Source organism: Gopherus flavomarginatus, chromosome 10 (genome assembly GCF_025201925.1).
Source record: "Gopherus flavomarginatus isolate rGopFla2 chromosome 10, rGopFla2.mat.asm, whole genome shotgun sequence".
NCBI lineage: Eukaryota > Metazoa > Chordata > Testudines > Testudinidae > Gopherus > Gopherus flavomarginatus.
Genome location: NC_066626.1, coordinates 48,321,033 through 48,333,807, shown reverse-complemented (window position 1 = coordinate 48,333,807; position 12,775 = coordinate 48,321,033). Strand labels below are relative to the sequence as shown.

Here is a 12,775-nt window from a genome sequence, read left to right as displayed (position 1 = left end):
GGTTTATTTTACATTATATTAGTTTTACTCTACTAGTTTCCTGTATTGACAAACTAAGGCACAAATAGAGGTATTCAGGTAATGCTTCATGTGGCATTTTGATTACCTCCTGCCCTTTCAAGGCACAGTTGGATAGCTAGGTTTGCTAAAGCTGGGTGAGCACACATGATGCTCTCTTTAGAACTGATGTTGGCTAATAAAAAGGATGTCCACGCACAATTGTTAGCAGGGGATCTTATCTGAAGAACCCCTAGGTAATGAAAAAAGCTTTTCAGGGCAAAGGCACCCCCATGACTGAAAGTGTCTATGAAATGACAGGGACTTCATTGTAACAGTTTTACATTCACTCTCTCTCACTGGGCTATTAAAAAGGGATCATAGTAGAAATATTATACTCAGGAACATAGGAAACCAAACTACAATAAAAGTAAAGTTTAGACTTTCACCCAGCAGCTTTAGAAAGTAACTGATATATCTAATGATATAAATGAGAGAGAGGAGTTTATTGAAAAGATATGCTGAACTGGTCATAAAGTCCATAGACTGGTTGTTCCTCAGGCAAAGTTAACTAGATTCTACAGTTAGCAGAAATATTCAATTATGAGAGAGGGATAAAATGAATAAATTGATTTCTTAATATCCACCATAAGCAACAAGCCATTTTTTTGCTGAACTTTGTCCTTCTTGGGAATTCAGCTGCCAGAATATTCATTGCTGCTGTTCTGCAATTTTACCTACCTACCTAGAGTTTTTCTACAGGGCCCATCACTATCGAATCTACCTTTTCCTGCCATATGTCTGTTGGAGGGGAGAACCATGACACTTAGGGCCACATCTAAAGAGCATTGAGAGTCTTCATTAACCATGGTGGGCTTTGGATCAGGCCACTTAAGAGTGGTTCCTTCCTGGCTGCTCTCTATTCCCTGACTTTATGGACTTTTTCGTCACAGTACAGGGGTCAAGTGGATAATTTCCAGAGGGGGAAAGGTGGAGGAGCCCCTCTTCATAGGTTCACTGCAGCTTCCACCCTAGATTTGTTCTTCTCCATACATTGTAGGAACAAATTGGTCCAAGCTAATAGCAGCACCACTTGGCAGTGCTATCAGTGGTGCACCTTTTGAGTCCTTTTCCTGGCAGGTGCCAGTTAGGAGATGGTACTTGACTCAGAGGAAATACAGGAGACTGACCATAGGTAAGTGTGACAAATGCAATAGATGAGAAGATACTGCTGTTGCTCTATCTGCCTCTGTGCCTTTTGGTCTTTTACAGAGAAAAGCTCTTTGTTGGTGAGGGGACAGTTCATGTTTTCCTCATCCCTTTAATGCATCATCTCTTTCTTTTTATTGTATTCCTTTCACAAGACTTTCTTTCCACTAATTTGTTCCCTGCACATCTCTTCAGACTCCCCATTTTCCCTTCTATAAGTGTCGGAGCCCATTGAAAGCAACGGGGATCTTACAATCAACTTCAGTGGGAAACAGAAGGATCCCTGTGGACCTAATCTCTCATCCTCCCTCCCAAGTATTTATATGGTCCACATCACCATAGTATCCATCCATCAAAAAGGAGGGAAAATGGAAGGGAGGGAGAAGGGAAGCCCTTCTCATTACATACAACTGAAAAGGCAGAAATAGGAGAAACTGTAGGTTACACATTTCCTTCTTTCTGAATTTTTGTAAGACTATAAATTATCACTAGTCTCGGACGTGCAAATGGCTACTAAATGTGCCCTTAAATATTTGTTTGCTTGAGTTTCTAAGAGCTGCCCTTCTGAGCATAGTCATCTTGGTCTCAAAATTCAGTTCAGTCTGTCAAAGACGACACACTAATTGTGCTCTTTCACAAAGAATTGATTTTTGTTCCCTCTTCTTGTTGCTTTCCTTTAATAAAAAGTCATTTTAGATGGAATGTATGTTTTTGCTGTTTCTGTATGTAGACATAACAGTCTCCACATTGTGACACTGATGGTACCTAGTGAAATGAGTAAATCATCAATTCAGCATTAATGTTCATCTTCTCGTCTCCCTTCACAACACATACATATTATTCACAAAACTTTCAGTTTCCCTTATTTCAAAATGTGCAAAATTGTATTGGGGAAAAGTGGATTCATTGTGTCCTTTGTGAAATCCACAGATCATCATATTTTGCTGGGTTTGCTGCTGCTATTATTTTTTTAACTGCTCTAATTCTACCTACCCTCAAAAAAGAATTTTCTACTTGTCAGTTCAGCTTTCATCACAAAAGTACATTATAACTTTAACCTTTCTTAAATTAAATAAAAACTCTTTGGAAGGAGGCAGAATTGGGTCAGGTATCCACAAAATGTGTGTGCATTACACATATTGGGACAGTTTTCAAATGTATATATTTGAAAACTGGTGCAAGTCGAGTTTACACTTCCTCTACTTAAACTGTATATAACACATTTAAATTTTGCATCCGAGCATAGATATTAAACCTAAATACCATAGTATGAAATCTCTTGTGCCAAAGCCCCAGCTGGTATAAATCAGACCAGCTCAGGTGAAGTTAATAGAACTACGTTAGTTTATACCAGTTGAGGATCTGGCCCAGGTTATTTTGGCAAGGATTTGAACTTCTAAAAAGATTTGAAAAAATAAACCTAATAATAGTTTTGGTTTAACCTTGCCAGATTGATAGCCGTGATGAGTGATTCCCTCAACCTAACCACAGAACAGTTTCGCGCACACACATGGTTAATGACAGGAAGAGAGAAATGTCCTTAGAACACCAAGATTATTCTGCAATACTGTGTGTATGGTATGTTTATGTTAATTGTAAAGAAGATTGTGTCAAAGAATTTGAGAATGAAAAAATTGATTTGGGTCATCCAGTCTGTTTTTCTGCAAGAGAAGGCTCATCCGCTACCATTTTACTGGTGTTTTGTCCAGTTAAATTTCAAGTCTCAAGTGTTGGGGCTTTCACCACTTTCCTTGGGAGATTACTGAACAGCCTAATTGAGCTCCCTGTCAGGGAAACGTTATGTGTGGTTATAGCAGATTATCAAAGTCAATGGGAAAAAAAGGCTACTTTTTTATTTTAGCTTACCTCTTCAGAGCCAGATCCAAAAATCAGCAGGTCAAAAGGTATTGCAGCAACCATGTCAATTAGGAACCAGCCTTTGAAGTAGTGAATTGCTATTTTTGCTGGGTCACTTACCACTTCTTCATTCTGGTTTACATATGTTGTTCTGAAGTTTATTAGAATGTCAATGATAAACATAATATCCACAATTAAGTCTACCACATTCAGTGGGCTGCAAGAATATCCACACACTCGTCTCTTCTGTTCTTCACTATCGTTCAGAAGGAAGGCAGCAGAGTAAGGGGTGAATATGGCAGTATATATCACCAGCAACAAGATGAGCCAGTCCCAGACTGCTTTGAAAGGACTGTAGTGCAATATAGTAAACTTGTTGATGCGAGGTGTCTGGAGCTTATATTCTGGCAGAACATCTGCTCCTAAGGATAGAACCTAGAACAAGAAATATACCATGTAAAGAAACAACAAATCAGAGTAAAACAATCTGTACATATTTTTTAAAAATATATAGCAAATATAGTGAAACAGTTAAACTGTATTGTATTATTTAGACCTGATTACACAGTCCTTATGCAGTGAAATTTTCCATCTAATCCCTCTCTACTGCCAAGTAATATTTATTACATTTTTGGACATTAGATCATAAGAACATAAGCCCTGCTTCCCGCAGCTCCCATTGGCAAATGGCGAACTGTGGCCACTGGGAGCTGCAAGCGGCCATACCTGCAGATGCTCAGGTAAACAAAGCGTCTTGTGGCTCACTGGGGCTTACCCCGAACAAGCCGCGAACCAAGTTTGGGAACCCCTGATCTAACTCAGTGTCCTGTCTTCCAGCAGTGGCCAATGCCAGGTGCTTCAGAGGGAATGAACAGAACAGGCAATCATCAAGTGATCCATCCCGTATTGCCCATTCCCAGCTTCTGGCAAATAGAAGCTAGAGACACTTCAGAGCACAGTTTTGCATCCTTGCCCCTCCTGGCTAATAGCCAATGATGGTCCTATCCTCCATCAACTTATCTAGTTCTTTTTTGATCCCCGTTATAGTCTTGGCCTTCACAACATCCTCCGGCAAAGAGTTACACAGGCTGACTGTCCATTGTGTGAAGAAATACTTTCTTTTGTTTTAAACCTGTTGCCTCTTAATTTCATTTGGTGATCCCTAGTTCTTGTATTTGGTGATCCCTAGTTCTTGTATGAGGAGTAAATAACACCTCTTTGTTTACTTTCTCTACACTAGTCATGATTTTATAGACTTCTATCATATCCCTGTTTAGTCATCTCTTTTCCAAGTTAAAAAGTCCCAGTCTTATTAATCTCTCCTCATATGGAAGCTGTTCCAGACCCTAATCATTGTTGTTGCCCTTTTCTGTACTTTTTCCAATTTCAATACATCTTTTTTGAGATGAGGCATCCACATCTGCACAAAGTATTCAGAATGTGGGCGTACCATGGATTTATATAGAGGCAACATTATCTATCCCTTTCTTAATTATTCCCAATATTCTGTTTTTTTTTGACTGATGCTGCATATTGAATGGATGTTTTCAGAGAACTCTGACTACAAGATCTCTTTCTTGATTGGTAACAGCTAATTTAAACCCCAATAATTTATATGTATATTTGGGATTATGTTTTCCAATGTGCATTACTTTGCATTTATCAACACTAAATTTAATCTTCCATTTTGTTGCCCAGTCACCCAGTTTTGTGAAATCCCTTTGTAACTCTTCACAATCTGCTTTGGACTTAACTATCTGGAATAGTTTTGTATCATCTGCAAATTTTTTCACTTCCCTTTTTTCAGATCATTTATGCATATGTTGAACAGTACAGGTCCCAGTACAGATCCTTGGGAGATAACCTCTTTGCCTCTCTCCATTGTGAGACCTGATCATATATTCTTACCCTTTATTTTCTATCCTTTAGGCAGTCACTAATCCAGTAAAAGACCTTCCCTCTTATCCCGTGGCAGTTTACTTTGCTTAAGAGTCATTGGCGAGGGACCTTGTCAAAGGCTTTCTAAAAATCTAAGTACACTATATCTACTAGATCACGCTTGTACACCCTTGTCCACATTCTTATTGATCTCCTCAAGGAATTCTAGTAGATTTGTGGGGCATGATTTCCCATTACAAAAGCCATCTGATAATTCTGTTCTTTACTATAGTTTCAATCAATTTGCCTAGTACTGAATCTTTTAAAAAGGTACATATTAAAAAAGATATGTATTAAAAATGAAAAAAGCTACCTAGAATGAAATCTTAGGGGAAAAAGTAATACCCTGTGTGATAATCATTGTGTGCTTTAATTTCTTTTTGATTAGCTATTCAAGATTTGAGATTTTAGCTAGTACAAGATCAAAGTGAGACACCCTCTCCCACTATAATCTTTTTAAAATCCTTATTAGCTCATCTATTTTTGTTTAATTTTCCAGCAGCAAGTGTTTTATAACACTCAGATCCTTTCTTTAGCCACTTAAGCAGAACTAGCTGTTCAAGAAAGATCTACTGTGAAAATGTTGTGAGAACACTAGAGTTAATAACCACTCTTCTCCTTTGAAAAGTGAAGCAGAGAACGATTAAGTCATCCACAAGATTATATGGTACCTTTAAGCAACCACTAAACACCATGCTGAGGTGATGGTGGAGGACATTCATGTATTATTTATTTTTTTGCTGGGAATTGCACTTAACTAATGGGACTAGTTGTATTTTTATGCACTAGAGACATTAGTCAATAGCAAACTGAATCAGACATATTGTACAGCATCTGAGGCAGCCTTCACCCTTTCAGATCCCCAGCATGTGACGAGACAAGAATAAATCAGCTGTTTTCCTAGTATTATAGAACAATGTCTATGTGTGTATGGGGGGGGGGGAGTGAGGGGAGGAGAAATTGCTATGCACTTTATAAATAACACAGTCCTCCTGCTAGAGTTTTGAGATTAATCCATTTCTTTCATTGACATTGAGAATAAAGCTGTCTTCACAATTTTCAATCAGCTATATGAAAATTCCAACCTAAGTGCTGTATTGCTGGACAAACAATTGAGCTCTATTCTTTTCTCTCCTACGCTAGTGTAAATCAGGAGTAACTCTCCACTGAAGTCAGGGTCTGATTTTCTTTTCACTTACACTGGTTTATTTCTATTGACTTCAGGGAACTGAAAAGTATGAGAGCAGAACCAGGCATTGTAAAGCAACTGTAGTATACAAGTGACGTGAGATCAGAAACAGATCCAGTGTTTTCACATAAAATTTCTTAGACTTAGACTCAGGGTGACTGGATGATTTGTGTGATTAATAGATAATGTAATACAAAACTTTACACTGCTATCAGAACAACAAAATTGATTATTGCCTGAAATTTGTTATCTGATTTTTTGTTTGATGGCCATGTAGGTATCTTGTCTTCTCAAATAAGTCAAAATGGACAGGTGTTCACCAGCTACCAGCATTTGTATTGATAGTATCAGTAGACTATGACTAAGAATTAAGACTAATTTATCTTCTTTTTTCTACATGCCATCCCTCTAAAGTGGAGGCACTGCTTTGTCCAGTCTGTATTTATTCTTTGGCTAAATGGATGGACATCTCCAGCTACTGAAGCCCTCTGAAGAATGAGTTTCTTGTGGAATGCTTAAGGTACAAATACCTTTTCCTCCCCAAAGTGCACACTTCCTCCCCAAAGTGCCCCCAACTGGACTAGCCACTTTCTGTTGCCCCTTGGCTCTGCTCAGGTCTGTGCATCCCTCCTTATAACCCAAATGCAGTAAGGACGTTTAAAAGAGCCCCATCCTCTTTTCCCTGCTGCCCAAACAAAGATTCACTGCATTCAGTGGCTGTAAGCACATTTTCTTTACACTAAAATACTAACAATGAACTCCATTACATAGCAAAAGATCTTTAATAAATGTCTGGTGATCAAATTTTTTTGGGCTCTGAGACAATGGATCAGGATGTAAAGAAATAAAAATTGATTAGTTGGATATGAAAATGCTTTGAGAATGTTGCTTTACACCATGAGTGCCAATACTGCACCAACTGAGATCAACGAGTATTTTTGCCCAGAACAAGTCTAAAGTGTCTACAGAGTTTCAAAGGTCTCTGTGAAGACTCAGCACACCATAATTGGCACTTTCCTAGCTACTTATTCATAGAATCCAAGGTGAGAAGGGACTATTGTAATCATCTAGTCTGATCTCTTGTACAACATAGGCCTCAGAACTGCCCCCAAAATAGGAGGACATAAATCTAATTAATTAAAGCCACAACTTAAATTGAAATGAGATGTCCTTTAAAAATTATTTTATACTTGTCATTATGAAACTTTGAAGAAGAACTTTGTGGGTTGCTGGGGATAACAAGGAAGAAATGACAGACAGAAATGGTAATAAAATCTACTCACAATTTCAGCTGACAATTAACCAGCACTATTAGCTGCAAAGTATCTTTTTGATTTGGAAAGATACCTTTTGCTAGACTTTGAGCATCCACAGTAGAAGTATTTCCCCCAGAGTGGAAAAGCCTCCAGCTCCTTGCTTGGGTGGGTGACCTCAGTCTTTAAGGGTGGGGGGGTGTTAGAGGGACCTGGATCCTCCTTTTCCACAATGTCCCAGCCAAGGGCTCTGTGACTGTAAGCCCCTGAAAAGGAGCAGCCCTCCTGACATGGAGTCTAAACCCTCTGCCCTAGGCTACTTCTCACCAGTTTCTGTTCAGTTTGGGTATGGCCCCTCCAGTCCAATTTAGTTGGGCAATGTGCTGCCTTTCATAGGGGCATCTAGTCATGGGTCCAGGCTCCTTCAGGCAGGGCGCCCCCAAGCTGGTGAGGCCAAACTCTACAATGTTCCTGGGCTTCACTCACTCAGTTATCTCCAAGGCTGGAGGCTCCTAGGTCTCTTCCACAGCCTCCCATGGCTGGGGAGACAGTGCTTCCTCCCAGGTGGCTATCTTGGCAGGCAGATTAGTGAGTCTTCCCCTCAGTTAGGAAAGCAGATATTTCCTTCCCCTTCACCAATCAGCCACAGCCTGAGCCAGGCTCCCTTCTTTTCACCTCCCTCCAAGCCTGGCCTTGGCTGCTGGCATAACAAGGTGGGGCTAGCTAGGCCCAAAGTCTCCCTTTAACCCCTGCTGTGCTAGCTGACAGTTTCTCTGCTTCATCACAGCCTAGATCTGAATTTTTTATGTCAGCTTCTGCCATTTATTGCTGATGAAAACCAAATCCTCAGCTGGGGTAAACTGCATAGTTTCATTGACTCGAATGGAGCTATGGAAATTTACATCAGCTGAGAATCTTGTTTTAAGTGTTTAGACTTGGTAGGATTAATGATATACTGTCTACCTACCTCCTTCTGAGGTATCTCCCCCTTATGTGTTCAGTCTGGGGTAATAGCAACTGTGAAGAAGGAATATATTTACAGCAGTGCAGCAAATCTGCAGCTGACATTCCACAATGAGTGAGCAGTCAGGATCCAACAACATTTCTAAAGTGAGTTTATCCCAGAGCTTAAAACCCTGCTCTGCCACCTTTCTGTCTTTTTGTAGTTCTGTTTTTAGTCTCTCTAAGATTAACACAGTAGTTCCTCTGCTAGTGAAAAAAAAAAAAAAAGAATATATTTGAAGGCAATGGAGGACTGGGTATGATAGCAAGGCCATTAAGCAAAAACGAAGTGGACAGCTACCTAGGGTACCATAAGTACGATATGGCAGGAGTTTCCAAAATAAAATGAAAAAATGGTTCTGTCAGTTTTTACTGTTTAAAACATGATTTAATTACTGGAGGAGGAAGTCCCAGTACTGGACTCCCTAAAGATGATCTTTCACTTTTTGGGGAATTCTCATGTCTGTCTTGGCAGTTCTAGTGTTGGGCTTACCAAGGAGATCCTGCTCCTTGGTGGGGTCTCCTGGTGAAGAGTCAAGGAGACACGCTAGGATGTTGTGTAGTGTGCCAGTTGGTTTTCTACTGATACTGTGTAGTTGATTTATGCCAGGCAGGTTATGTCCATAGATTCCATAGTGCTGTGTGAAAGTCGTTCCAGGAAAATACTAAGATTCAGGAAATCTTGTCAAAAACACTGACCGGTTGGATTCTTTTCTATATTTGGTTTCCTTCCCATTTTCATAAAGAAAGGATAACTAGGGCTCGGGTGATCGGTGAGGCTCAGGCCACCTAGTGTTGCACTTACCTGGTGTGCCGGTTTCAGTTTAGGGAAATATGCTCACCCTAGAATGTGGACACTGACCCATCTCCCTCCCGGTGACCAGAAGGGAAGAGCTACTATATAAGTCCATGCTGGTTCAGGAAAAGCCCTCTTTTGCCCGGATCAGGTGGGGCAGCACACATCCATCTACCCACCCCCGGAGGTGGCAAAATACCGGATTTTGTCAGGATCCGGTGGACATTGAACTAGTTGCTCCTTTCTCGGCAACAGGGGGCAGGAGGGAAGAGACTGGGAAGGAGTTTTTCTCTCACCGCCAGATTGGCCAAGGTGAAGTGGTTTTTTTCCCCACCTTGTCCATAACAGCTGGGGGGATTCAGTTCAGGGAGAACATGGAACAGGAGTTAGAACAACTCATTACATGCACGTGGGGCGGATGTCCAGTGCAAATACTCTGTAGCGAAGGGATGTGGTGATCCAGATAAAATGGATTGGTAAAGGATTTAAAGGAGGTATTCTTTAAATGAGCAGAAACGGGGAGGGTAGAAGAGAGGGTTAGGGCTCCTATGATTGGTACTGCAGGGAGCTAAACCCCCTCTCCTTTATAGCCCTCCCAAACCTTATTTGAGGGGGGAATGGTGAGGTCCCAGCAGCGGGTTGGCTGGGGACCAGGATGGGTAGAGGGGAGGACTGAAAGGCCCCCTCAGGTATACACTGAAATGAGTATGGAATTACCTGCACCGTACACTTTTATCTAGTGGGTACTCCCAGACATTTAAGAATTTCTGCCCTGGATCACAGTGAGTCTAACCCTGGCCCTGCCACACATGGCTGAAGCCAAAGTTTGAGCAACTTAGCTTTGCAGGGCCTTCTGTGGTGTGAGGCCCTAGACAGTTGCCTTGCTTGCCACCCCTTAATGTTGGCCTTGCCTGGTGACCCCATTAAAATGAACTGGCAACCCACAGTTTGAGTACCATAGGTCTCTCTCCTCACATGAGATAACCTCTCTCAGTTTTCAGTTCTCCTGTGTTTTATCTCCATTACAGCTGTCAAACTATGTCTAACAAGGACAATTTCTTCCCTTTCTGTCTCTATTCATAACATCACTATGAAGCCAGTACTGCCTGAGCATCCTTAGGAGATGACTGAATTCAGAAATCACTATCTGAAAATATACTGTATTACACAAGTGCCACTGAACAAATGACAATTAAGCCAACATTTGCCCCCTGATAACAAGCATTACCAATGTCCTCAGGAACTTCTGATTTAGTCTGTGATTATGGGATTTCAATGACCATATTTCAATTGCCTTGATATCTTCTTTCTTGACATGGATGACTAATAAGGCTATCCCAGTTCTGAAATGATAAATAGCTGAACTCCTTTTTGATTTTAATGCTCCAGAAAATGTATTCTACTGCCTTTAAATGTCAGCACAAACCTAATTTATTTGTTTTTCAAAGGCTGGCCATTAAAGCACAGCTTCCCGGTCAGAAAATACCACTACTGAGGATTTATCAATACCTGTTTGATTTACCCCTTTTTATCTGTTCCACTACATTAGAACTATACAGCAGAATGTTGCGTATTTATATCTAGTGCTAACATTTATGTCCTGCTATCGGAGAGCGTGAAATGCATCTGAGGTATCGTAAGCTAATATTGAAATATTATTACTAATATTGAAAGCTAATCTTACTTTTTAATGTTAAGCTTTCTAATGTAATGATTGCAATAACAAATCTAGTACCACAATAAAATGTGACCTCTTTGCATATCCGCCTGTATGCTTCCCATTTGGGACTTCAGATACAGAAGGTTAGGTAAAAACATTTACCAGTAAAGCATTAAACAATGAGCTCAATATTTCTTTGTGTGCAGGATCAGAAATAGCACAGTGTTCTTCTTTGAATATACCTGCATATTCACCAGATGACAAATGGCACACTATGGATGGGTGAACCTAAAAGACACAATACTTATAAGAACATGTTTGAATCTTTTATTCTAGAGGTCAGACTGCTACAGTATCTCCTGAAATAAAGGTTTTGTGACTATCTAGCACTCAAATTTTCAGTTACGCTGGGAATACCACAAGAACAGGCTTTTTGGTTATTTTTCAGCAATTTATTTTCTGGCCTAAGCTGAAATTTGGGCGGTAATGAGTTATGTGCTAATGCAAAGAACCAAATATAAATCAGACTTTTATGAACCTAAAAAAAGTTAAGTATGTACTAACTGTTGGGTCGTTTCTTATTTTATCTGATTTTGGGTTAACAGTTATGCAAATAATAAACATGCAAACCATTTCATTGATGTTCCATGTTAGCTTTAGTTTGTGTTGCTGAATTTTTAAGCAACATCACAATCCTTGTATTAGACCTGTTTTGGGTTAGAAAGTTCAGAACATGAATTGTCACCTTTTTGATTTATTACAACCCCATCAGTATGATTAGTTACTTAGTGAGTAAGACATAGGGCTGCAGTCTATCATCTTTACTAAGGCTGGCTGCCTAATAATCATCACTCCTGTTTGTCTTAACTGAAAAACATTTGATTATTGGCTAACTAATGCTCTCTAACTCCTAATTAGACTTAAACATTTCTAAATGGCATATATTTAAGTTAATTGGACAGGACCATACGCAGTAGTCTGAACACTGTGCAATGACAGACCTGGGTAGATTTTTAACAAAAATTGATCTGATACAGAGGAAACAAAAAGCCAATTGATAGAGAAATTGCACCATATAAGTTACAACAAAATCTATGCTAAATTGCTATTCGCAAACCCCAAAAGAATAGACATGGAAGCTGATTTTGACCTGTCATACATTCTGACTCCATTGCTTCACTCCAGATTTACCCAGTGGAAGTGAAAGTAGCATTTGGTCTAAGATGTATTACTGCTTCAAATACAAATAGTTTGTAATCATTTGTCTGAGCTTTCTGTGGTGATTAACAAGTACTAGGTGAATATTTTATTACCTCCACACCTGCCAGTCCTACTTGGCAACCCTTTGTTCTGCACTATTCTGTACCCTCATGCTTAAACATACTGTGACTTTCAGAACAATGCTACAGTTTAATGGGTTGAAAGGTATACTAGTAAAAGGGGATACGTGTGGGTAGATGTGAGCAGCAGGTGAGCTTTTACCTGTATGTCTATCTCAGAGTAATCTAAGTTCTTATTTCAGTGTTTTGGTACAATAGAGAATCTATTTCTATTTCTTCATCCTCCACACTCCAGCCTTCTTTATTTTTTTTTTAAATCACGCTTTTATTAAAGTGCATTTAATGTCTGGTATTTAGATGCCTAAATAATCTGTTACATCATCCCCTCAAAAATATATGATGAAGCAGAGAGCAAATTTAAAATCTGAGCCCAAGCTTGAAACCCACACCTACCGCACGTGTATGCAACATGACTCATCTGCTGTGTGCATACCGTTACTGCAGATGGGTTAGTGCCTTGAAATTACAGCAGCTGTACTAAACAATTATTGGGCTCTCTGACTGAGAAAATTTCCCATGGGTGACAAAGAACCA

General features: G+C 39.8%; 1 protein-coding gene across 6 annotated transcripts in view; it reads right to left on the bottom strand.

Moving 5' to 3' along the window:
• KCNH7 (potassium voltage-gated channel subfamily H member 7) overlaps positions 1-12,775 on the bottom strand; it is a 326,344-nt gene that overhangs the window by 67,554 nt on the left and 246,015 nt on the right. For all 6 annotated transcript variants that reach the window (XM_050917200.1, XM_050917201.1, XM_050917202.1 and 3 more), the window contains one exon: positions 3,073-3,498. In XM_050917200.1, coding sequence (XP_050773157.1) covers positions 3,073-3,498 — 426 coding nt within the window. The remainder of the gene's footprint in view (positions 1-3,072; positions 3,499-12,775) is intronic.